Below are 26,154 nucleotides of genomic sequence, written 5' to 3'. Positions count from 1 at the left end.
CTCCCCTGTCCTCTACTTCTACGCGAACGCCTCTTCCTCCCACCTCCCTTACTCAAAACCCTAATCCCGCCGGCGCAATGACAGAGATCGAAGAAGTCCCAGCCGCCGAAACCGGAGACTACATGATCAAACCCCAAAGCTTCACCCCAACCATCGACACCTCCCAATGGCCCCTCCTCCTCAAAAACTACAACCTCCTCAACGTCCGCACCGGCCACTACACTCCCCTCCCCTCCGGCCACTCCCCTCTCAAGCGTCCTCTCCTCGACTACATCCGCTACGGCGTCATCAACCTCGACAAACCCTCCAACCCTTCCTCCCACGAGGTCGTCGCCTGGATCAAACGCATCCTCCGCGTCGAGAAGACCGGACACAGCGGGACCTTAGACCCTAAAGTCACCGGCAACCTCATCGTCTGCATCGACAGAGCTACTCGGCTCGTGAAGTCTCAGCAGGGAGCGGGGAAAGAGTACGTCTGTGTTGCTCGTCTTCACTCCGCTGTTCCCGATGTGGCTAAGGTGGCGAGGGCGCTCGAGTCTCTTACCGGAGCTGTGTTTCAGAGACCGCCTTTGATCTCTGCTGTCAAGAGACAGCTGAGGATTAGGACGATTTATCAGAGTAAGTTGCTTGAGTATGACGCGGATAGACATTTGGTTGTGTTTTGGGTTTCTTGTGAGGCGGGGACTTATATTAGGACAATGTGTGTTCACTTGGGGTTGTTGCTCGGTGTTGGTGGGCATATGCAAGAGCTTAGGAGGGTTAGGTCTGGGATCTTGGGTGAGAATGATAACATGGTTACGATGCATGATGTGATGGATGCTCAGTGGATGTTTGATAACTACAAGGATGAGAGTTATCTCAGGAGGGTGATTATGCCTCTTGAGGTTATATTGACGAGTTACAAGAGGCTTGTTGTGAAGGACTCTGCTGTTAATGCGATTTGTTATGGTGCTAAGCTGATGATTCCTGGGTTGTTGAGGTTTGAGAATGATGTTGATGTTGGCACTGAGGTTGTTTTGATGACGACTAAAGGTGAGGCGATTGCTGTTGGGATTGCTGAGATGACGACGTCGGTGATGGCTACGTGTGACCATGGTGTGGTGGCGAAGATCAAGCGGGTGGTGATGGATAGAGACACTTACCCGAGGAAGTGGGGGTTGGGGCCTCGAGCTTCGATGAAGAAGAAGCTTATTGCTGATGGGAAGTTGGATAAGCACGGGAAGCCGAATGAGAAAACGCCTGTTGAGTGGAGCAGGAACGTGGTTTTGCCTACTGGTGGTGATGCTATGATCGCTGGTGCTGCTGCCGCTCCTGAGAAGGTTGAGGCTGAGAGTGGAGAAGTGCGCAAGCGTAAGCTTGATGAGAGCAGTGACAGCCCTGCGCCTGTGTCTACCAAGAAAGCCAAAACAAAAGATGTTGAGGTTGAAGAGAAGGTGAAGTCTGAGAAGAAGGAGAAGAAGAAGAAGAAGGACAAGGAGGAGGATAAAGAAGAGTTGGCAACACCAAAGTCTGAGAAGAAGAAGAAAAAGAAGAGCAAGGAGACAGATGAAGCTGCTGCTGCGGTTAATGGTGAAGATGAATCACCAGCAGAGAAGAGTGAGAAGAAGAAGAAGAAAAAGAAGGACAAGGAGACAGATGAAGCTGGTGGTGGTGAATCAGCAGAGAAGAGTGAGAAGAAGAAAAAGAAGGAGAAGAAGAAGAAAAGCAAAGACAGCGACGATGAATAATGAGATGAGTTTGTGTTATGCTACTCTTTAAGTTTTGAATCTTTTTGTTTTATGGTATCTATTCTGGAAAAAGTGAGACAAAAGGCATTTATGCTTGTATCCAAAGTCTCACTTCAGATTAGTTTTGTTTTTTTAGTTTTTATGTTATGTTTGTCCTTTTATCTGTGAGATTCGTTTCACTTAGCTATGAACTTTATGAATATGATGATTATGGTTTATGGGTTCCTTTTCCTTTGTCTGATGATGATTTAGGATTTTATTCTTCCAAGATTCTACTGTGTGAAATTTCGTGGCTGATGATTATTCTAAGGCAGTTTTTGGGGTGCCTTCTCTTATTAGGAGCTTAGGAGTTGGCTAATCTTATATTAATTCATGAAATAATTGTTTGGGCATACACGCATATACTTCATGCTGTTGTAGCCATCTTAATAGCATCGTGCCTAGACGTCATAGTGGGAACACCGTCTGACCCTCAAAGAGTAAAATATAATGAAAAGATTAAGTGGGCCTGGAAACTTTCATTTCCAAGAGGTTTTGGTGGGATTGGAAGCATGAATTTTGCTAGGAACTGAGACAATTCTCCATTCTAAGAGGGCTGTCAAACAAGATCTGCGGTCGACAATCTGATTTTTGTTTCAGTTGCAACAATCTAACCATAGATTCTCATATGTTGATTTACTCGTCGGTTAAGGTTGGACTGGGGAGTTTGTTCCTAAAGACTGTAAGATGGATATGAGGACCATCTCGTAACTATCTTGTAAAGTAAAGTATGCTCTCTCGCATTTCCCAAAGCCTACAAATTAATTGTTTCGATCTGCTAACATGTTATTCTTGTTCTCGGTATGTTAAATGTGCATTGTGCCTTGCGCATCTAACATGTGAATTGTGGACATCACATCCAAGTACTGCTGCCACATACTAATGGTACCGATCATGAAGGAAGGTTTTGGGTTTGAAAATCCAAAACCAGTTTCATATCCAGCTGCTTATTGTCTTCTTGTTATCAATGGAAAATGTGCAGACTAAAGAGTGCTCTATTCGAACTCATTCATACTAGTTTTGGATGAAGCAACATCAGGCATTGGATAGTATGTCAGAGTTGCTAGTAAGACGAGCTCTTGAATATGTATGGCAAAACCATACGGTAGCAACAAGCATCACAGCTCTTCTCTTCTTTTTTTTTTGAACAAACAGCTCTTCTCTTCTAAACAACATTTAACTGAATCATCACCACGATTTTTTTTTTAATTATAAAAACGCTTCATGCTTTCTTGACACTGATATCTGCATTTACAGGTGGCCGAATCTAGGAATAACTTTTATCTTGGACAAAACTAAGAAAACATTATAATATATTTATAAATTCAAAATTTTAAAATGAATTACCAAAAATACCACGTTATTAATACCACTTTTCATTTTTATTCTAACCACATCTATATATATAAAGTTGGATTATCTGTCTGCTCCTGCCTCCACGTCATCAAGGAAGGAGGGGCGTTTTATGCCACGTGTCAAGCATTCTTCAAGCTTCCTATTCTGTTCTCGCCGTCAATTCGAGTTGCATCTGGGCTTATAGTTTATCTGGGCCTTTTACTATATCATTATAAGGGTTTAGGGCCAGGATTGTCTAGAAACTGCGTCTCTTATCGCGTGTCCGTTTGGTTTTATTCTTTCTGATCTAATTCTCTGTAACAGCTTCAGTATTGGTTGACCTCCTTCATTAATCCAATCATTAAACTGCACTCCACGTCTCCACGTCCCCTCCCACTCAGACTCATTTATGCAGCCTTATCATCGTCGAAAGGTAACGCCTAAAAGCTTGACCTATATATGTGTCTCTTGGATGCAATGAACATCTTCACGGCCGGTAAGATATCGGAAAGATCAAAAAATGTTAACCGTCACTTCCACTTATATCGACTTCAAGTATTCTCTTCGTCATATGTACCACAATTTAATTGCACCTTCACAGGGATGTCAATTAATAACTTGCTCTGTTTCTCCCAGCTTACTCATTTTTTGATGCATTCTAATTCTAAGGAAGTTTGATTGATTGTTCTTAGGGATGGAGCTATGTTGGAGATAAACTACTTTATGCGGTTATTACATATGATGAAAGCGGATGGTATGTTGGCGAAATGTGGGTGAAGCCACCAGAGGTTTGCATTTCAAAGTCTATTCTTTTGTTGATCTAGACAATACAAACAAAAGTGTAGCTCAAAAAAAAAATGATACAAACAAAAGTAACCCACGAGTCTACTCACTACAAAGTTACCACCAGTTTCCATAGTTCTTGTCATTCGTGAAACCTTGAAGTGGAAATCTCTGTTCCATATACTTTCCAAGATATGTAATATATTATCCTTATAATTTCCCTTATTCTCTAAAGTCTGGCTGCTATATTTTATGCTAGATTCTACTATTTGATGGTTTGATGAATTATAGTCAAAAAAAATTCTGAATTCTTGCAGTGCTACAATGAAGGATGTTCTAATAGCATGGATGTATGTCCATATGAAAGTAGTAAGTTCGCAAAGTATGCATCAGAGTCGCCTACAACGTGTCCCCGTATCTTGCTGTCTGGACCAGCAGGTATGAGGGCTTTAGTATTAATGCTTCTACTATTTTGCTGTGTCCATCCCTCTAGCCAAGCTTACGTTCATATATATGAGGACTGATATGCTCATTTTTTAAATCAAGTTTTACCATATGAAATATTATTAGGCTCTGAGATATATCAGGAAATGTTGGCAATAGTGCTTGCAGAAGATTTTGAGGCTAAGTTGATGAATGTTGACTCTCTTTTGTTGCCTGAGGTAATTTTCTTTTTCCCCCATTAATTTCTGCATTGTGATATCATTACAATTTTGTTTTGGTTATTAAAATAATTTTCTGTCATCTTGAGCAACTGGGTATATTAAGCTTAGATGCTACATTTTTCACACTGCCTGCTATTACACTATTTTCAACTGGCTCTTAGAAAATGGTAGGTTTGTCGGTCACTCCAGGAAATTCATTGATTTTGTCAGGGATCACCAGCCCGGGAAGCTGAATCTTCTAAACAAGGTTCTAGGCGTGAAAGGCTCTCTATGCTTGCTAACGAGCTGCTCAGGCTGAACACGCATAGCAGCATAAGAAACTAATGACGCTAATAAAACAGGTGGATCAACATTGGGATCTATTGCTTTGCCAAAGCAAGAAATGCAACAGCAACTTCTAAGAGTTACACGTTTAAAGCATGATGGTTTTTGTCATCTGATTGGTGGTCACTTTCTTAGCTGTGCAAATTTTCACGAGTCACTGAACAAGCACTTCTATCATTTTTTTAGTGACCGAGTCAAGTTTCTAGGTCCTTCTCCTTCATCATCTGCTGTTTCGTCTCTTCAAGGCCCAAAATTTAGGTATGCTTGCCATTTTTAAGTCTTCACGTCTGCTAAATTAAAAATTCAGTTCTAACACTTTTCAAGCTTTTTACTTATAGGAGACCAAACAATGGTTTCTAGGGAAAAGTATTGTTTGCATTTGAATATAACTGGTATTAGATTCAATAGGCCTGTGCCCAATGACAATGATCTTACTGGCCTCTACGAAGAGGCCCCTTGTGTCATGTCACAACCCATTCTTCAGTTTGATTTATACTAAGAAACAGAAACGCAGAACATTCTGGAAACATAAACAACCCATTCTGGAAGAGAATTCTCTGAAGAAAGCACATGTGGGATGAGTGTTGGAACCTAAACAACCATGATTTGTACTTATCAGTTAATGCTTTAGCATTTTTCGGCTTCGCTTAAATTCATTTTCCTTTAAAAAGAACTCAGTGTCGTGGTTGTTGTTATTCATATTACCAATGTAAATCTTTTTAATGAAAAACATCCGCATGTCTTGGATTTATAAGTTCCGTAGTCATGCAGCCTTCATCATTACGTTCGAACATTCCAGCACTTGCAAGGCTTACACAATGCCGATAATAGATTATATTAGCCATACTCAATGACATGTTTTTATTTTCATCAAATATTAAAATTTCGAATCAAATTTTTTTAGTATATAATATTTTAATTGTTTCACATTTATTTGAGTACAAAAACCTAAATTTCGTGGTCACAATAAAAATTCATTTGTTCTTTTTTTGTAAACTAAAATTCCTTTGTTAGTGACTCCAAATAGAAGGGTTTAAGGTTGCTAAGATTGGCACGACTTGAGATAAGTAAGAAAAAGAAAAATGATCTTCTCAATCTGATCGACACTCTTCCATCCAAGTACAAACATTCATTATTGATGATAAAAAGCTTCTCAACCATCTTTGTTAAGCTTTGATAAAAAAAACCAGCTTTGTAAAGCTTCTCAACCATCTTCCTGTATTATGTACAGCAGCAAATTCAAAAGCAGACAGAAAAGAACGTACGTTCATAGTGATGATAAAAATGGAGAAAACCCGAGATGTCTAAATCTATTGACCACTAGACGTCTATGAGTGACTCTTTGATGCATGTTATAAGTCAGAATGCCAGTTACGTGAAGTTTCAAAACAGTAGATACTATGTGAGATTTTACATACTATGTGAGATTTTACATACTTATCACTGAGTTTCTTTCATGCTACTATCTGTTTCACCTCAAACACAAGTCGGATAAATAGAATATTAACCACCTTCAAATTTAATAAAACATAAGTTGTTCCATATGATTAACATACTGTTTTCTAAATTCGTTTTAATTTTCCTCATTTCTTAATATGTTCCTTTGTCAGAATTATTTTCTTCCAAAAAATCAAATAAGAAGAATTTTTTTTTATCAAACAAAATAAGAAGAATATATGAACAAAACTTCATTACACAATTTCGAATTTAGATGAGTCTCTAGAATAAACTTTCAAATGTCGACATAGTAGTACTTAACAGTAAAATATGTTTTCTAAATAAAACATCAACTTTACTTTATATTTAAATTCCAACTAAATTAACTTTGTTACGACATTCATTTTTTAGTCTATTTTTATGAATGGATTAGTCACAATCACTTATGATATTCCACTTTGAACAAAACAATTTCAAAACAAAGTAATACATTACAGTCACTAGCTACTATCAAATGGATTGGAAAAATATTATTCTCTTTATTTTCATATTTTTGAACATATTTTCTTTACTAAGACTATAAAATAAATTGTTAATTCATGTAAGAATAAAACACATGAACCCGGCGCGTAGCGCCGGAATACCACTAGTTTATTCTTATTTTAAAAGATAAATATGCATTTATAACCATAAAGTTAATTAGTCTAGATTTAAGGTTTAGAGTGAGGAGTGAGGTTTTGGAAAGTGAGATTTAGAATTTAATAAATATATAAATAAATACCTGATTTTTTTAAAAAAAAATTAAAAATAGTTTCAAAAATAATTTTCGAATTTCTAAAAGAAAAAGTTCGAATATGAAAAGTTATAATTCTAAAACTATGTATCATTATTTTATTTATTTATAATAACTATTTCTGTGTGTATATATATATATATAGAGTCTTTTGTTTCTGAAAAGGATTTTTTTTTTGAAAATATATCATTAAAAAAGATAAACATGATTAATGGTACCAATAATATTGTAAAAGTGAAATTTCTCCAATCTTTAACAGGGACATTGTCAAACTTTTGTATAAAATTATACTTATGGGTGGGTAAATAAACTGAATCCGAACCTATAAAAATGAATCCGAACCGATCCGAATCCAACATAAATACCGAATGAATCTTGTTTTATGATATTTTAGATTATGGGTATTATCCTAACCGAACCTGAATCTAAATGAATATCCGATAGAACCCCAAACATTCAAGACCCCAAAAAGATCTTTGTACCAAACATGATCTCAACTCCTAATATGTATCTAAAAATACACTAAGATATATTGAACATCTAAAATAATTATTTATTACATGAAAGTTGGTGGTTCAATACCATGAAGGTTGATGGTTGAAAGTGGTTGAAACTTGAAGCTTTTAGATTTTGGTTAACAATATTTCTCATTTCATGAGAATTTGGTTTTCTGTTTTATGTTTTCATTTATTTGGTTTTCTTTCTACCAATAAATATTTTTATTTTTAGTTTGATGAATGATCATGTTTGATGTTTTTTTCTTATTTTTAAATCAATTTTATTTATTTTTTGGTTACGAAATAGGTAAAAATCAGATACTTTAAAATTGAAAAACTAACTTTACTTATATTTTGGTTACAAAATAGATACAAATCAGATAGTTGTAAACCAAATAACCGATTAAGATTTGAACCCGGAAATACATCGGACTGTAGCGGTTTTTTAAAGATTTATTAACCTCGACCCAATCTTACAAGGCTGTTAATGGAGTTTGCTAATGGGTGGGCCATTATAAAAATGATATCGTTAAAACAACCAAAAGGAAAAATCAGTCTAACAACCAAAAGGTCCCTCACCAGCCTGTTACCGCACTTACTGACTCCAGCAGCCGTTCAGCTTAACGAGACGGTAAAAAAAACCTTCTTTTTTCGCTTAATAATGTTTTGAAACTTTTATTTTATATATTACTTTTTGTATTTTTGGAATAAATTAACTTTTACTGTTATATACATACTTTGTTGTTTTTGTTAAGCTAGATAAATTTATAGCTTAAAACCAATCGGTAATAATTGGAGTGGTCCATCCATTATATATTGCTTAAAATTTTTTTCAATTAACGATGTAGGATATATTATGTCTAATACACTCTCTCGAGGTGATAGTTTTTTGAGCGTCAATTTCGGAATGTTCGAACAAGAATTGATGGATCAATTTTAACTAGATCGATGTGGATCGGATTTCGTGGATCATGTTCTGATACCATATTAAGTTACATAAACTTTCAACCTAAAATTAATTGGTGATAAATGAATGAGCAATCTATCTTATATATTTTTTAAGATCCTTTCCAATTATTGGTATAAGACACTTTATGTCTAATAATTTTTACTTTTATTTTACCTCAGAAGTTTTGATGGAACATGGGAAACACACCTAGATCACGGGTATGGAACTGACAAAGTTCGTGACCAGTGGCAGAACTTCATAGTGATGAGATAGTAGACCCCGGTCAACTTGTTATGTCAGTTGATTTTAACATATATTTTTATCCAATTTCCTAAAATAATTGTTTGATATTACATTTTGACAGTATTCAAATCTGTGTTTAGAACTTTTATGTAGATATAATTCATATAGTTTGAGTTATGATTCCATTGGAAAATAGTTTCAACTCCACACTGTTCGTGATTGGATCTTAAGAAATTCGTGAGGCAACACTTGGGAGTCTGGCTACGTCAAGATGGCTCGCAACATTCCAAACTCAAGATGAATATGTGACATCGCGATGCGAGCTTTTGTACCCTTCGTTACAGTAGTTTTTTACCGATTGTTAATACTATTTAAATATATGTAGAACATTTCTAATGTATAATTTCTTCTTTTTCTTCTAGGAATAACTCTATAATGGATTTGAGTTTTGCCCTCATCCCATTCCATTATAGAATAAAAAAGAGTAGTGAACAAAAATAAAATAATTCTTCCATTTATGGGATAATTCTACTTTTACTCAATAGAGTCGAAAATAAAATAGGATTACAGTATTTCCTACTGGAAACTGTATTTTAGAATAAATTATAAAGTAGGTTAGAGATACTCTTATGCAAGGAATCATGTGAATCAACAATGTATTAGACTCTGAAGGAATAATATTAATGTAGTGAATGGTAGATTTGCAATATGTTTTGGATTTGTAGATGGTTAAGTTTTTCATTTTTTTGATAATACGAAGATATCCGGCGGATCAAGTTTCAATCTACTAATCTTTTGGGAGTTTTTTTACTGATATCAGATAAGTCTGATTAACTGTAATAAGAATTAGATATTCATGTCATCTGATGGATAAAATCTCAACTGGTAGATTTTGAATCCGGGGCGTTCAAAACCAGAGTTTTTTTCCCTTTCCAAAACTTTTCAGAGTTTGAATAATAATATCTATGGTTTCTTCTTTTGGGTCTAGTGATGAATGTTTTATGTGTGTTTAATCTTCTTCTTCCTTTTCCCTTTTATATCAACCACCGAACCAAACAACACTTGCATTAACAAAAAATATCCCTTCTCTACATTTTTTTTGTCGGCAATCCATGTCATTAAATCAAAGTTCTGATCATACGAGTTGTTTTTTTTTGAAGAGCGCTTCTATCGGACCATGTCTGATTTTTTTTTTTGATCAACGACCATGTCTGATTGATATGAGAAAATAATACATTTTTTTGCTTTTAATCTCTTTTGCATCTGCACGTATATATATGATCATGGCATGTAAAACAGTCTCAGGTTTCTCAACATTTTCATTTATGGTCGGCAAGTCTGTTGGGGCATCTCCAATCTATATTAATGTTCTTCTCTATAATTCTCAGTAAAATAGATTAGTTCTATTATATAGTAAATTTTTCTCTAATGACTTACTCTATAGTAAAGTAATACAATAGAATTATTCTATTGTAGAGGAGAAAATAAAGAGATTTCACCTTTTTTTACTCCAAAAATAGTTTGAAAAAGTAAAAAAAGAAATCCCTCTATTTTTTTCTTTATAATAGAGTAATTCTATTATAAAATAAACCATTGAAATTAAATTTACCGTATAATAGAATTATTCTATTTTATTGGAAATTACAGAGAAAAAAAAATGTATGAGTTGGAGATGGTCGTGTACTTCTTGTCATATCCTCTACAATTATGTTTAACAATGATAGTGTTTTGTGATACACTGAATCACACGTTAACTATCACGTGATATAGTTTTCATTTCAAAAAATAAATTTAGTATTTGGTTCTGTATATATCGGTCGAAAGTTTATTTTGAATGGTGGGAGATCTAGAATTTTCTTACTCTGATTATTAATTAACCACTATCTATATATAAACAACTTAAATTGTAAAGAATTAGTTAGTCCATATTTTGGTTTATATTTCTTTCTTATGTGAAAAGAAAAGTTCAATGAATATTTATAATCCATAGATGATTTAAAACTGTTGGAAAATTAGCATATGTATAACCATCAAAAAATTATCATTCTTAAAGATAACCGTATGAACTCTATGGTTAGAATATATAATACACTTTTATATAATGTTACTATTTCTACCATGAAACAATTTCAGCCTTTAATTATTTATTTTTTCTTGTTTTTTCTTTCCTTTTTTTTCTTTTTCCCCTCTCATTTTATTTGATCTATATTTTATTTATCAACAGAATTTAACCAAATAATATCATAATAGATCATACATTTTTTACATACACTGTGTTTTAAATTCAAACGGGTATAAATTTATTTCAAAACATATATATTGTTATTTACACGAATATATCATTATATTCTATATTATCTGTATAGAATAACACAGATTTAAAATTTCTCTTTCTCTCTTTCCCCTCTCTATATCACTTTCTCTTTTTCTCTACATCCCATTCTGAACAAACAAGATAATATTCTATAGTTTTTTATTCTATTTAGAAAACATAGAATAAAAATGAAATATTACAATTCTCTTTACCTCTCTCTTTACCTAATTTCTTTCTTTCACTCTCTTTAACCCATCTCTTTATTTTTTTTTCCTTCTCTTTACCCCTATATCTCTCTCTTTATCTCTACCTCATCTCTTGCTCCCTTTTTCTACCCAATATCATTAGTTTGATCTTCAAATGAGATAATATACGATTGTATTATATTCTATTTAGAAAACATTAAACATATAATAGAAATTTAATATTTCAACTCTCTCTCTCTAGATCTTTATCTTTTCGGTCCATTCTTTTCTCTCTCCCTCTTTTTTTTTATTTTTTTTGCTTGGATTAACTTAGATAGTTGGTAATTAGAGTTTATACTATGTTATGGTCTATATTGTGTTATGATGGTTGGAAATTTTCCTTTTGTTTAGGTTGACTGGTGAATTTAGTAAGACGATTATGTTTATTAATATGCTATTGGTATAGATGAATTATGCTATACTATTTTGTCAAACACATATAGTATAGTGCAATTTTCATTTTTCATTTTTTATCCAGTCTAGTAACTCTCCGAATAAAATATAAATTTTAGCAAAGTGAATATTTCTGCATTCAAGTTCTTCATGGCGTATTATATATTTTGTCGTTCCATTTATTTTATATTGTATGACCATAGTGTGTGAAACCTAAAATTTAAGCAATGTTGCTAGCATACCATACTATTACGGGCTACGCAAATAGAATAGCATACTCATCTGGAACATATTAGGTTTTACTCTCCTTGTTACTGTGGATCCTACTATTTATATCACATACTGGCACGCTGTGAAGGAGAGAAATATCCATACTTATGCATAATTATCCTTTCACATTGACAACTTTTGATTATGGTTATTTGCTGAACCTTTTCTCCATAATAGCTTATTCCACCAAGGGTACTAGTTGTTTCGTCTTGTTAGATAAAACATATACACTACTAAATTTTTCATTTTAAAATTATGGTGAAAGATTTACTATGGCACTCACTCGCCATCCACTGGTTCACTCCAATGGACAGCTACCACGTTTTTCTTATAAAAAATTGTTACCTATCTGAGCTCTGAGTACTATAAATACTACCATGTGTTAGCCATATTAACACACAAACCCAAAGTTTTCATTAGCATTAACCTCAGAATGAAAATGGGTAGTGCTAAATCAGCCATACTAATCTTCTTATTATCAGTGGGCATCGCATCTTGCGCCATTGCCATGGACATGTCCGTCGTTTCCTACGATGACGATCACCAAGTAACCGCTGGTCCCGGCCGCCGCAGCAGCGTTTTTGATTCCGAGGCATCGTTGATATTCGAGTCATGGATGGTCAAGCACGGGAAGGTGTACGAGTCCGTCGCCGAGAAGGAACGGCGTTTAACGATTTTCGAGGACAACCTTCGTTTCATCACTAGCCGCAACGCTGAAAACGTTGGTTATCGGCTTGGTTTGAACCGGTTTGCAGATTTGTCCCTCCATGAATACGGACACATTTGCCATGGGGCTGATCCGAGACCACCTAAGAACCATGTTTTCATGACTAGCAGCAACCGATACAAGACTAGTGCTGGTGATGTGCTTCCTAAGTCTGTTGACTGGAGGAAGGAAGGAGCAGTGACTGAAGTCAAAGATCAAGGCCATTGCAGTAAGTGTTGTGATTTTAATTTCGACGTTCTTTTCAGAATAGAATAATAAATTTGTTAGATAATATTTAGAACCAGTAAAAAGTAAAACCTAAACGAATCCTTAGCTAATTAATACTTCCTCTGTTTTTTAAAGATACATATTCTAGACTTTTCACATATATTAAGAAATCACATTAAAAATGCATTGATTTTTGTGAATAACAATTTTTCATAATCTTTAACCAATAAAAATCCAATAAACACAATTAATTTTCTTGAAGTTAACAGATTTTCATTAAATAATACATTGAAAAAATAAAAAATGTATCTTTTTAAAACAAATTTTTTTTCTAGAACATGGATCTTTAAAAAACAGAGGAAGTAATAAAAAATGGTATTAGTCCGTTTTTAACTGGAAAATGTATTTGATATGTATATCTTGGATTCATTATAACTAGTGTTGGTTAATTATACGTATTAGTCTCAAAAAAATGTATCAGTCTCAATAAATAACCAATAGCTATTTTAACTTTTAGTCCAAAAGTGTACAAGCTTCATGCATACTTTGTTCTTTTGTGAAGGGAGTTGTTGGGCTTTCTCGACGGTGGGGGCAGTGGAAGGCTTAAACAAGATCGTGACAGGAGAGTTAATCACTTTGTCCGAGCAAGATTTGATCAACTGTAACAAAGAAAATAATGGTTGCGGAGGAGGTAAAGTCGAGACTGCCTATGAGTACATAGTTAACAATGGTGGTCTTGGTACAAACAGAGATTATCCTTATAAGGCTGTTAATGGAGTATGCGACGCCGGCCTCAAGGTCGGTTAGATACACTCACATATATAGAAAAATGTCTTCAACAACAACAAAAATAACAATTTTATATCTTTTTATAGGAAAACAACAAGAATGTTATGATTGATGGGTATGAGAATTTGCCTTCCAACGACGAGCTTTCTCTAATGAAAGCGGTTGCTCACCAGCCTGTAACAGCCATTATCGATTCAAGCAGCAGGGAATTTCAGCTTTATGAATCAGTAAAATAAAACCAATTCTATAAAATTTCGTTTAAAATTGGTTTTAAAAGCTTTATTCTGATTATTATTTGTATATCATTTTTAAAACTTCCAAGGGGGTATTTGATGGAACGTGCGAAACAAACCTAAACCATGGAGTTGTTGTGGTTGGGTATGGAACCGACAACAGTCGTGACTATTGGATCGTGAGGAACTCATGGGGAAACACTTGGGGAGAAGCTGGCTACATGAAGATGGCTCGCAACATTGCAAACCCAAGAGGATTATGTGGTATCGCGATGCGAGCTGCATACCCCCTCAAGAACTCGGTTTCTAACGATATAAGGTCCATGGCCTAATAATTTGAACTAAATGTATGTGTTATGCGAGGGTTCGAGTGAGCGAACAACCTATTCGACTTTGAAGCAAAAATAATGTTGTCAATGGGTTTTATTTTGTAATATATTTTGTAATTGTTGATTTGGAGTATTGTAATATTATGAATATTTCGTTTGGGAATAATATTTCCTCTTTCGAGAAAAATGCTAAAACATTACCGAACTTTTGTCAACAAAAGAAAAAACAATTTTTAAAATTTTTGCCGATAACAGTGGTGGGGAGCATTTGCTTCCATGTATTTTTTTTTTGGGCATAGCACCAATCTAGCATTTTGTTAACATAATTTATAAATCTAAACCTCTCTTTTTTAAAACGATACTAGATTTTGAGCCGCACAATCTTGCGGATGATTATTTTAAAAAATGTCACTTTCGAAAAAGAAGATGAAAAGTATGTTTAAAAAAGAAAAAGAATATAAGCTATTTTAAGGAGCTAGTATTTGGTTGTCGATCACGAAACGTAAAAAGAATGCTACCATTGGTTCACTAACCACTGGCCTGCTGAATACAAGTTATCAATTTTGGTTCACGAAATGTAAAAATCGTGGCCAACATATTACAAATATTTTAAGCAAAAAAAAAAACATTTTACAAATATTGTTTAGGCAAAAATGGGTACATTCCTTTTGATATTTTCCCTTCTTGGTTTTCTCTACCAAAATAAAATAAAATTAAAGGTGAACTTTCGACATTCTATTATTGTTAAACACTTCCGACTTCTTGACAAGGCCAGTGTTAATTGTTAGTGGATCAAAGAATTATTTTCAGTTTTTATAATATCTTAAGCTAAAAAATTAACAAAACCAAATGGTGGTGGTAGTGCAGTGGCATTTGAGAAAAATAAAACTCAATATGGTAAAACTCGATTCGATCCTCGTTGACCATCCAAACTACTTTAAATGATAAAAATACATGGATACTGAGGGCCTTGTTGGGTTATTTGCTTATTGTAGCGATCTTATTTATAATATGGAAAAGGAAATAAATATGCACATATGAAAAAGTAGAACAAACAAAAAAAAAACAGATGATGTGAGTTGCCAACCATAATTATTTTTTTTATTAACGATTAAAATGTGGTCTAAAGATTTTAGAAATTTAATTTTATCAAAATTATTCAAAAATATATGATGAGTTGATTTTTCACAAAAATAAAAGAAGGTAAGAAAGTTTTCTTACTTTGTAGTAGATTTTTTCATATTATTTAAGAGATTTTCTTTATCTTTACTTTTTTTTTTTTCATTTTGGTTAGCTGCTTTACATTTTTTGAGAAAGTTTCATTTTTATTAGATTATCAATCTAACTCTAGTTCATTTAATAACTTAACATTCATTTAAACTTAAAGCTTTCATATTACCTTAATCATTGTATATAAATCAAATGTTATAATCACTAAATTGACATCAAATAAGTTTTAATAACTTAAAAAATTGTCAAAATATACCATACTATTAATTAAATAAATTATAATATTTTATTAAAAATGATAATGAAAAAGTTGAAATAATTAAAAAAATAAAATTAAGTAAAATCTTATATAAAATTTCTGTTAATATAAATAAACTATTCTTTTTAATATACTAATAATGTTAAAATACTTTGCTTTGTAAATTAGTTATTTTTAGATAATATATTTCTACGTTTTAAAAACGTGGATAAAATAGATGTGCGGTATGTCTGTAATATTATCTAATCTATTTTTCCGGCAGCCATGCTGTCGCTGTGCTAGATCACAAACGCAGAACTCCTACGGTGACAAAATATGAATGATATAAAAATTAATAAATTGTGGTAGACCCATGCACATTTGTTTGATATCATAAAGATAAATCATATATGGAAAATTAATATTTTGGTAGACCCACATATGTTTGATATAATGTTGATTACATATTACATACGCAACGATGGTGATGTTATTAGCATGTATAGCGCTGAAAACCTAATTAAAGCTCTAATGCAATGATCCATTATTGCTACATCGATACAAACCACTATGACGATATTATATATAATAGTTTATTACACCACTACTAGTATTTATATTACAAACATGCTACTATTGGCTATACTTTTTTGAAGAACTCTACAGCCTCTGGTTTATTACCCGTAATGATCAAATAGTCAACATAAATAAGTATCTGGATCTGAGTTGTACCCTTTGTATATGTGAATAAGGAGTAGTATTAAATGATCAAAGAGTCTCAAGTCTGGCCAAGCTTTGCTATAGAGCTGGAGAGGATTGAGACTTTACAGATATACTTCTCGGACTTCAAGATTTACCATATTTCACGAGCACATAATCGGATTTCAGATTCTTTAGCTAGGACGGCAAGATCTTTTCATAGAGAGTTTCATTTTGTTGGTTGTTTTATTCCGGTCTGATTATCTAGACCACCTAAAGTTTGAATAATAGAATAGCTTTTCGTTGTCAAAAAAAGTCGAGAAATTTGCCAAATATACCATATATATTCATTTGAAACACAAAATCATCTCATATTTATTAAATGTAGAAGTAACTAAAAGAGTTGAAAATTACTACTCCCTTCGTTTCGAATTGTAAGTAATTTTGCTTAAAAGCACGAATATTTTAAAAAATGTTATTTTCAAAAATATTATTTAATTGATTAATTCAACCAATCATAAAAACTATTATTTCAATGATCACACAATATCCAACAAATTAAAAAGTGCTGAAATATGTCAACTACATATATTGTGAAACAAATTTTTTTCCTAAAACTAGTTACAATTAGAAACAGAGGGAGTATTTATCTCTATAGATAAACAAAAAAACTAGAAAGTCATTTATTCTATGATTCAGAAATTTATTTTAATATAGAAATTTATACAGTGTAAATCTCCTAAGAAGTCTACCATGTACACTGATTCCAAAGTTTACATCATAAATTGATTTAATAATTTAATTTTAAAATACATAAAATAATCTGTGTGAAATTTCTAATAAATTATCAATATAAGAACAAATGTGAAGGATATAAATTAAAATTTAATCATGTGTTGGAAAATGCTTATGGTTTAGCAACAAAATATTCTAACAAGTAAGGTCTTTTAGGATATATTCTTAGGGTTAGAGTTTAGATTTAGATTTTTTTTTTCACTCTTTTTTCTGTAACTAATTTTTTCTTTTTATTATATTAACCTAAATTTACATATGAGTAAGTTACATTTTACATATTTTGGTATTTGATATAATCATTAGTTGATACTTTTTGGTTATCAAGCACACTTTAGGTTTGAAATTTGTGGTCTAGGGTATAATAGACGTATAATGGAGTATATTAGGATTTTAGAATACAAAAATAGTTTAAATTTAATTTAATTTTATGAAAACATGAAATAATATATTAAAATTATTAGATGAATAAAAACAAAAAAAAATTAAATTTAAAAAACATTATTTCTGAAAAAGACAAAAATCCTAGTAGGCTAATTTGTAAGTCTACCAAACCGGAAACAATTTTAGATTACAAAAATTGATTAATTTTAATTTTTATATGAATAAATTAAAATGATAATATGCAAAGTAACATTCAAAATTGTAAGATCATATATTCATAATAGTAGACTTTCAGAAAAATCTACTAAGTAGACTTACAATAGTTTCTACTTTAAAAAAAAAAAACTAATTTTAGTAAACTTCAAAGAACTCTACAGTGTCGTAAATTTTAACCTTGTTAAAAAATTTGTCTCTCTATATGAATAAAATCTGAATAATCTCTCTCTAAAATGGCTACACAAGTTTCTAAAACTCTCTCACTTCTCTTCAAAACTTCTCTTAGCTCTAAAACTATCTTGTTTCTCTGTAAATCTTTGAATGTGAAAAAAAACTTTTTTAAAAAATTTGTTAATTATTTTCTCATCTCTTTCTGACAAATATTATTTTTGTAGGTATTATCATTCATGGCTGTCATCTTCTCCTCTAAAAATGTAAGTTTAAGATATATAAATTTTAAATGTGTGTTTTATGTTTATATTCAAAAAAGGTTATACATTCAAACTTTGGTGCATTGACTTTGATACTATTTTATCTTATAAATTCTGTTTTGATTTTTTTCAGATTTAAAACTATTTTTCACATTTTGAAACGTACAGATTTTTTTTTTTCAAATCTGAAAATCATCTCATAGAGTAGAATTCTAATAAAGTCTACTTAAAAATTAAAGGTAGTAGATTTCAGATGATATCTACTAAACCACAAATTTTAAGCAGAATTTATTAGAAGTCTACAAAAATAGGAAAAAAGTTTCCTAGCTACACAACATTTACACTAATATGGTAGAAACCATCCGATGTATTAAAATATGTCAATAACTACACGAAGTTTATGTTAATACATGCTACATGTACGAAGTTTATATTAATATGGTGCCAACATCACAGTCGGGTTTAATTGATTTAAAATTAAGTTAATGGGGTCAATCCGTAATTTATTAAGTTTAATAAATTTAATGATTTTTTCAAATAACTGATTTATTAAGATTATAAACCTAATTGATTTATTAATGAACTTAATAAACATAAGGAATTCCTAAACTTAATGATTTATTAAATTTAATAAATTAATTAAAACTAATAATTTAATAAACTTAACAAATTTAATAAATTTATAAATCTTACTAAAATTATTAAACTTATTACACCTATTAATAAAATTAATAAACATTATAATTTATGAAAATTAAATATATAAATTTAATTATTAAAATGATTAAACTTATTAAACATATTAATAAAATTATTAAACTTAAATAAATGAAGAAAATTAATAATTTATTAAATTAAATAAAATTAATAAACATAATAATTTAAAAAATTAATAAAATTAATAATTTATAAAACTTAATAAAATTAATAATCTTAGTCAACTTAATTATTTATTAAAATTAATAAAATTATTAAACTTATTAAAATTTAATAAATTTATTAAACTTAATAGAATTAATAAACTTAATAATTTATTAAACATAATAAATTAATTAAAATTCATAAATTTATTAAAATTAATAAGTTTAGAAACATAATAAACTTGATGATTTATTGAACTTAACCAAAATTTTAAAACTTAACTTAATAAACTTAATAACTTATTAAAATATATAAATTTATTGGTTTTATTAATTTTAAGTTTAATAAGTGTAATAAGTTTAATAAGTTTAACAAATTTATTAAATTTATCAAATTAGTAAATTATTAATTTTAATTAATTTATTAAATTCAATAAATTATTATGTTTATTAAGTTCATTAATAAAATCAATTAGGTTTATTAATCTTAATAAATCATTTTTTGAAAAATCATTAAATTTATTAAGTTAGATAAATTACGGATTGACCCCATTAACTTAAATTTAAATCAATTAAACCCGACTGTGATGTTGGCACCATATTAACATAAACTTCATACATGTGGCATGTATTAACATAAACTTCGTGTAGTTATTGACACATTCTAATACTTCGGATGGTTTCCACCATATTAGTGTAAATGTCGTGTAGCCAGGAATTTTTTTTCCTTTTTCTATGACTTCCAACTTTTGTCTGATGTTTTTCTCATAATATATCTTATTTTGCACGTATTTTCTTCCATGGTTTTTTATATCCTCCTCCGAAAATGTAAATTTACATATATATATATAATTTGTGTATTTTATTTATATTTAAATAAATTTATATATACAAACTCTATGTATTTACTTTACTACTATTTATTTTATAAATTATATTTTCTAAAAAAAATTCAGACTTAAAGTTATTTTCACATTTTTAAAGTACATATTTTTCAGATCTAAAATTATGTTATAGTTTACTTAAAGTTAATACTAGTATATTTCAAGTGAAGTTTACTAGCTTTAACTTTTAAGCAGACTTTATTAGAAGTTTACTCAAATATGATTTTAGTTTTGTTATCTTATATTTTTCTTATAATTTTATCTTATTTTATAGACATTATTTGATATGTATTTTATGTTCATATCAAATTAAATTTATCAATTCAAATTCCATGTTTTTACCTTGTTACTATTTTAGCTTATAAACTATTTTGAAATCTTTTCCAAAAAAAAATATTTTTTAAATTTTCTAAATGTACATTTTTAGATCTGAATTTTTTTTCCTGTTATTGTAGTCTTCTAATAAGCCTAATTGAAATTTAAGGTTAATTTGATTTCAATTAAAGTCTACTAAACCATAAACTAAGTAGACTTTAAAATATGATTTAATTTTATTATCTATTTTTTTCTTCATAATTTTATCTTATTTTGCAGGTATTTGTTTTCTAACATTTCATTTGAGCCATAAAAATTATGAATAATCAAATATACTCTATAAATTTTTAATAAATTGCTTTGTAATAATTTATCATTATAAGTTATTTAATTGTAAATAATGATTGTGATGCATAATCTATAAACATTAAATTCATTTTTAGTTTCACTTGTATGGTATTATTAATTTTAGTTAGCTATCATTTTTTTCCACAAGATACTCTAATCAACCAAACGGTTTGAATCCACCATAGGCTAAAACAATAAGTAACACATATGTGAAAAGAACAAAATCTACAAAAACTTTCCAAGAAGATTCATGAGTAAAATCAATCACAAAAACTTTCCAATATGTCTGAAATGTATACTTCAAACAATAAAAATACAAAAGCAGACTTCTAAGAAAGCTGCAGTTATTACTTCACTCACAGTTAACATATCTTTACCCATCCCATATTGTAACATGTGAACTATAGGTTCATAGGCTGTAGGGAGTCCTGATAGTTAATAGATTGCTTGATCTTCGTCAGAGTATCCACCTTGATACTTGCAAGGTACGCTATCAGTTTGAGAAACATATCAAAAATATTCTTCCAGCGCCTTATCTTATCTTATCAATCTTATAGAAAGATAATTTCTTCTTTAAGTAGTGATTTTTTCTGGTAGTTTCTTTCTAGAGCGTTCCATATTCTAAGTCTGTTCCTTCATGCATGATCTTCAGTAGGATTTCGTCGCTTAAGCATGTGCTGAATAGACTCCTAACCCTTAGGTCCTTCCCGACTTCTTTGGATCCTTCTTGACGTCGCCACCTTCTTCTAACTTCCCTGGATCTGAAAGCGCTGTCTTGTCTTCATCAAGGACTGATAGTAGTCCTTGAATTTCTAGCTGAGCCAGCATCTTGAATTTCCATAAGCCAAAATCTCCCTTTCTGTCAAAACTTCTCTATCTGAACCTCCCTGGAGTTGAATCCATCTTACTGGTTTCATGAAAACAACTAGATACAATTAAAGAGACCTCACACCAAACAAGAAATATCTATGTATGCAATTTAAATGAGAAAGATAGATATATGAATGTCCCTGCGTTCTTGACTTTGATTTTGATGTTGCTTTAGTGTTTCCTTTCTCTTACGAATCCTATGATCCTTTAATCACCTTGCTATAAATGAATGAGCTTGTTCAATGTGTGTTGTCAATGATAAATATCCTTCCGATCCTTCCTTTTTCTCTCTAACAGAGGTCTTCAATACTTTTTATTCTTGCTGGTTTCATTTGTTCTAGACTTTTAATTTGGTATCAGAGTGGGTCACCTCGTTGAGTTACATATTCACATACAGGTTGAGATCCTGCGGGAAAATTCTTTGAAACTATGAAAGAGTTCATCACTCTACCGAGTCCCTAGATGATGGATGAAGGGAATTTTGTCCATTGGAAGGCACGTATGGGACATATTATGCATGGAATTGATGCAGATGCTTGGACAGCAGTTGAACTTGGATGGACAGCACCCTCCAAATGCATGGAAGACATTCACATACACAAAAACCTAAGCAGAGATGGACAGAATCAGAAAAAGCTGCATCAATGTTCAAATCCAAGGCATTCTCTATGATCTTCTCAACGGTTGATATTGATCAATTCAAGATTATCTCAAAATTGTGAATCAGAAAAGGAGGCATGGGATACACTCGTTAAGCACTTCAAATGTGACACAAATGTGAGAAGAACCAGGATTGATCACTTAGCTTCAAGGTGTGAGAATTTGCGAATGGAAGATGATAAATCTATTTTTAGCTTTGTGTCTAAGATCAGTTCAATGGCCAACAAAGCTACTGTTCTTTGTAAGAAGTATAATTAAGAAAATAAGCTTGTTATTTACTTGCTAAGGTGCTTGCCTCCACGATTTGAAGCTTATAAGGCAGTCCTTCAGATTGCCATGAACACTGATGACTTGAAGTTTGATCAAGTGGCTGGGATACTTGAAGTACATAATCTGGAAGAAGCCGATGAATTATCAAAAGATCCGAAGGGCATAGTATTCTCAGCTGAGTCGAAAGAAGAAGATCAAGTTAAAAAAATAAGAATAAAATATGAGTCTCATGGCCAGGAACTTCAACAAAATGCTCAAACGGTTGAGAAAGGTGAAAAGCAGGTCATGTATCTGTTCTCCAGGAATTAGTCAAACTAAAAAAAATCAAAAGAAAAAGAAAAAATAACGCCCGGATGATCCCTTCTCATAATGAGAATGTATATAACCTTATTCCGGTCAGAGCGCTTCAGCAATCAAGGTTCTAAGTCTGATTCGTCTAAGGTAAAGAGGGAGAAGAATTTTCAGGAGTGAAAGGCTTTGGCCATCTTCACAAAGAAGTCCTGTAGAAAAGAAAAAAGAGCTTAGGTGTATTGAATACAAGGGTATCAGACATACAAGAAGTGAGTGTCCAAGTAATTTGAAGAAAGACAAATCTCTTTATGTTTTAGTGAAACTGAGTAAGAAAGTGAGAGTGATGGAGAAGATTTATTGAACAACTTTGTTTCTCTTGTGGCGCAGCGTACAAATTATTGAACGGTTGATCACAAAACTTTTAAGGTTCTAGAGATCTGTTCTTGGATTGATCAAATAATTTTTTTGTGATAGTTTCTTTGAGACCAATTTCTTGAGAGATGAACTTAATCGAATCATACAAGGAATAAACAGAACCTCTATGTTTTTATTATCAAAAGTGTAATCCATAGAAAATGACGAAGAAGGCTATATATAAGCCAAAGCTAAACACCAAACCGTAAGATAAACATGTTTAAGATAAATCCTAATTAAAGCCCATATAGTTACCATAATTATAAATTTCCTAGACTATATCTAAGCTACTAGATGATAACCCGCGCCCTGCGCGGGATGAGTTTTCTAAAAAATGTTGTATTTAAATATTATAAATAACACATATTTTATTATCAATAACCATTTTTACATTTGATTAGAGATGGACATTCGGGTACCATTTACTTCGGTTTTGTTCTGTTCGGTTGAAATCTTTGCCGATTCGGTTTGGATTTGGTTCGGATAACCCATTAAAATCATTTAAAAAATATTAAAGTTCATACATACTTTAAATGTTTCAAAATATAAAAATAAAAATAATATATAACATATAAATATCAATAATGTATGCCAAATACATAATATTAACATAAAATTGGTTTAGCTTAAATATTTGAATAGGAAATCAATAGATATTTTAAATACTTTTGATGTCTTGAGTACCGTTTAGCTATTTTAAAATATGTATTTTTAACTAATTTTATATATTTCTAAGAATTTTGGACAACTTAAAAATATCTTATATTTTTTGTATATTCTTCTAGATATTAAATTTTAAAATAAATAATATATTTAAGTATATAAATCTGCTTCGAATATACACGATATCCGAATTTTTTTTGTTCGAATCGAATTTGGTTCGATTCTCCAGATACCAAAATTTTAATCTAACCAATTTTAGTTAAAGTTAAATACTAATTCTTCGGATTGCATTTGGTTCAGTATTTTGGATTCAGATTTTTTGCCCAATCCTATATTTTTATTGTAACAAAATTTTAATCTAAAGTGATGATGGTTTGCATTGATTTTGGGTATGCAACAATTTTTAAACCAAAACACATTATACTATGTATGTAGCCCATTTGGTTAAATATTAAAAAATGTTCTACGCTCATTTAAGGAAACCAGTGTGCTGAAATAAAAACGTTGCCATTTCAGATTATCAAAATCGACACTTTAAAGTTCAAATTACTCTCAATCGGTGTTGTGACGAAGAAACATGGATTAGAATTAGAAAATAAGTATTTTTCTGCAATCCATATTCTCGTTCCATATTCTCGCTAGATGATTTAATAGCTTCTAAATATATATTCAATGTATACATCTCTTTTAAATTTTTTTAAAAAAATTAATTAATAAATCACACATGCTAGAGTAATCAATTGTTTTTCAATTAATATATATATGGGATTAGAGTAATCACATAAATAAAACAATACTTCTTGTTTATTTACAATATTTTTATGGTAAATAAATCAAAATAATTATTATATTATTTTATATGGTATATAATTAAATTTCAATGAAATTGACATAGATATATAGTATATTTCAATATAAATATTTATTATCATATGATTTTATTAACATATGTATATTTTCTGTAACAATAAATTCAAACCATTAATTCCAAAATTTATCGAAATGTTCATTTGACCAAAAAAAAAAGTGTCTTCATAATGCTATTACAAAATATATATATATATAAATATATATATAAACATAGTGTGCTCAGAATGCTATTAAGAAAAATAACAAAAGACATTAGTTTAGTATGATATATATAGTCACATAGGGATAAAGTTTAGTGTCAACCCCAAAAATTCATAAAGTTTTGTGTCAAACGAATATTCGCGAAAATACAACCCCAAAAATTTATAAAGTTTAGTTTATATAATTTATTATTTTGGAAAGTATTATATGCAGGGGAAAAAATTTAGAAAACATTGACTATTATATTTGACTATATAGTTAACCTGATCGAATATTTATGGAGACAAAATTAATTAATATATGATTTTGGAAAGTATTATATGAAAGGGAATAAAATATAGGATATTATTTAATGATACTTTCACTCCATCCAATATTATTTTGCAGTGTCAACAGTTATGTTGATTCCTTAATTAAAAAGTCAATGTGCTTAATTTAAGTGATTGCATGAAATTTATGGACTTCTTTTTGAAAGTATTGTACAATCAGTTATAACTTATAAGCCAACTAACTTAAAACTTAAGTATATATATGTTTAGACAAATATATATATACAATATTATCTTGGCCAAAAACCCAACTAATGTTAATATTATATATATGTTTAGACATATGTTTATACAATATATTGGCCTAACCAAAAAACTGAACTTAATTAGGCTGATTTGAAAAGACATTTTACTTAATTTTTTGGTCTATATTAGTTTTATAGACATTGTTAACAAATATATATGAGTTATGATCATTATTCATTGTATCAGAGTTTCATAATGGGATATGAAATGGTTGTTATCAAAACGGGTTATTCATTAACAAAATGAATAACGCAATTGAAATGTTAAGTATGTAAAATTTATCGGAATGTTCATTATGGAAATAAAATGAAAACGATAATTATGGATGCTAATGAATATGGAAACGTAATTCATTCACGGTATACATAATAATGTTTATAATGTATTTTCAATCATACAGAAAAAAACGCTAAAGTAAAGAGGACACAACACTTTATATTCATTAATAATTTTTTAAAAATTTATTAAACCTTTTCTTTTCTTTTCTTATTTATTTAAAATCATTTTTCAGAACCTTTTATTCATTATAAGGAAATTTTGTATTACTAAAATACCATGTAAAGTGTTGTCAGGTGAGAACGGGTAACTAATAGTTTCTTTACCTATAAAGTTTCATCAACCTATATTTGTGATTTTATTTTCCT

At 30.7% G+C, this 26,154-nt stretch overlaps 3 protein-coding genes across 12 annotated transcripts; all 3 read left to right on the top strand.

The window, feature by feature from the left end:
- Nucleotides 1-54: 54 nt before the first annotated feature.
- LOC108830489 (H/ACA ribonucleoprotein complex subunit 4) lies at nt 55-1,952 on the top strand. The gene has a single exon (XM_018604079.2). The coding sequence runs from the start codon at nt 78-80 to the stop codon at nt 1,725-1,727; it is 1,650 nt and encodes a 549-aa protein (XP_018459581.1). The 5' UTR covers nt 55-77; the 3' UTR covers nt 1,728-1,952.
- A 1,352-nt stretch (nt 1,953-3,304) lies between these two features.
- On the top strand, nt 3,305-5,653 carry LOC108826279 (uncharacterized). 10 transcript variants are annotated; one of them, XR_008942869.1, is made up of 6 exons: nt 3,305-3,534; nt 3,794-3,889; nt 4,202-4,322; nt 4,488-4,546; nt 4,739-5,131; nt 5,212-5,652. XR_008942869.1 is itself a non-coding variant. In XM_018599664.2 (5 exons), exons 1-5 carry the CDS (start codon nt 3,511-3,513, stop codon nt 4,871-4,873), a joined length of 447 nt encoding a protein of 148 aa, XP_018455166.2. In that variant the 5' UTR covers nt 3,320-3,510; the 3' UTR covers nt 4,874-5,652. The 10 variants fall into 10 exon arrangements, 1 of the variants encoding a protein (XP_018455166.2); XR_008942865.1 differs by having other exon boundaries at nt 3,314-3,534; nt 4,455-4,546; nt 4,711-5,131; nt 5,212-5,651; XR_008942864.1 differs by having other exon boundaries at nt 3,315-3,534; nt 4,760-5,131.
- Nucleotides 5,654-12,402: 6,749 nt separating this feature from the next.
- On the top strand, nt 12,403-14,465 carry LOC108830485 (probable cysteine protease RDL5). The gene is made up of 4 exons (XM_056997998.1): nt 12,403-12,949; nt 13,511-13,746; nt 13,824-13,964; nt 14,060-14,465. The coding sequence occupies exons 1-4, from the start codon at nt 12,448-12,450 to the stop codon at nt 14,300-14,302; spliced, it is 1,122 nt and encodes a 373-aa protein (XP_056853978.1). The 5' UTR covers nt 12,403-12,447; the 3' UTR covers nt 14,303-14,465.
- Nucleotides 14,466-26,154: the final 11,689 nt, after the last annotated feature.

The sequence above is a fragment of the Raphanus sativus genome, chromosome 2, assembly GCF_000801105.2.
Source record: "Raphanus sativus cultivar WK10039 chromosome 2, ASM80110v3, whole genome shotgun sequence".
Taxonomy (NCBI): Eukaryota; Viridiplantae; Streptophyta; class Magnoliopsida; order Brassicales; family Brassicaceae; genus Raphanus; species Raphanus sativus.
Note: the sequence above shows the minus strand (reverse complement) of the source record. Positions and strands in the feature narration are given on the sequence as shown.

Bases quoted from the DNA above. Each gene is read 5' to 3' on its own strand.
- LOC108826279 (XM_018599664.2), top strand. From the start codon at position 3,511: ATGCAGCCTTATCATCGTCGAAAG. The intron at 3,535-3,793 runs GTAACGCCTAAA...GATTGTTCTTAG, and splicing joins AGCCTTATCATCGTCGAAAG to GGATGGAGCTATGTTGGAGA. The intron at 4,547-4,759 runs GTAATTTTCTTT...TGATTTTGTCAG, and splicing joins ACTCTCTTTTGTTGCCTGAG to GGATCACCAGCCCGGGAAGC.
- LOC108830485 (XM_056997998.1), top strand. From the start codon at position 12,448: ATGAAAATGGGTAGTGCTAAATCAGCCATACTAATCTTCTTATTATCA. The intron at 13,747-13,823 runs GTCGGTTAGATA...ATCTTTTTATAG, and splicing joins TATGCGACGCCGGCCTCAAG to GAAAACAACAAGAATGTTAT. The intron at 13,965-14,059 runs GTAAAATAAAAC...AAAACTTCCAAG, and splicing joins AATTTCAGCTTTATGAATCA to GGGGTATTTGATGGAACGTG.
- LOC108830489 (XM_018604079.2), top strand. From the start codon at position 78: ATGACAGAGATCGAAGAAGTCCCAGCCGCCGAAACCGGAGACTACATG.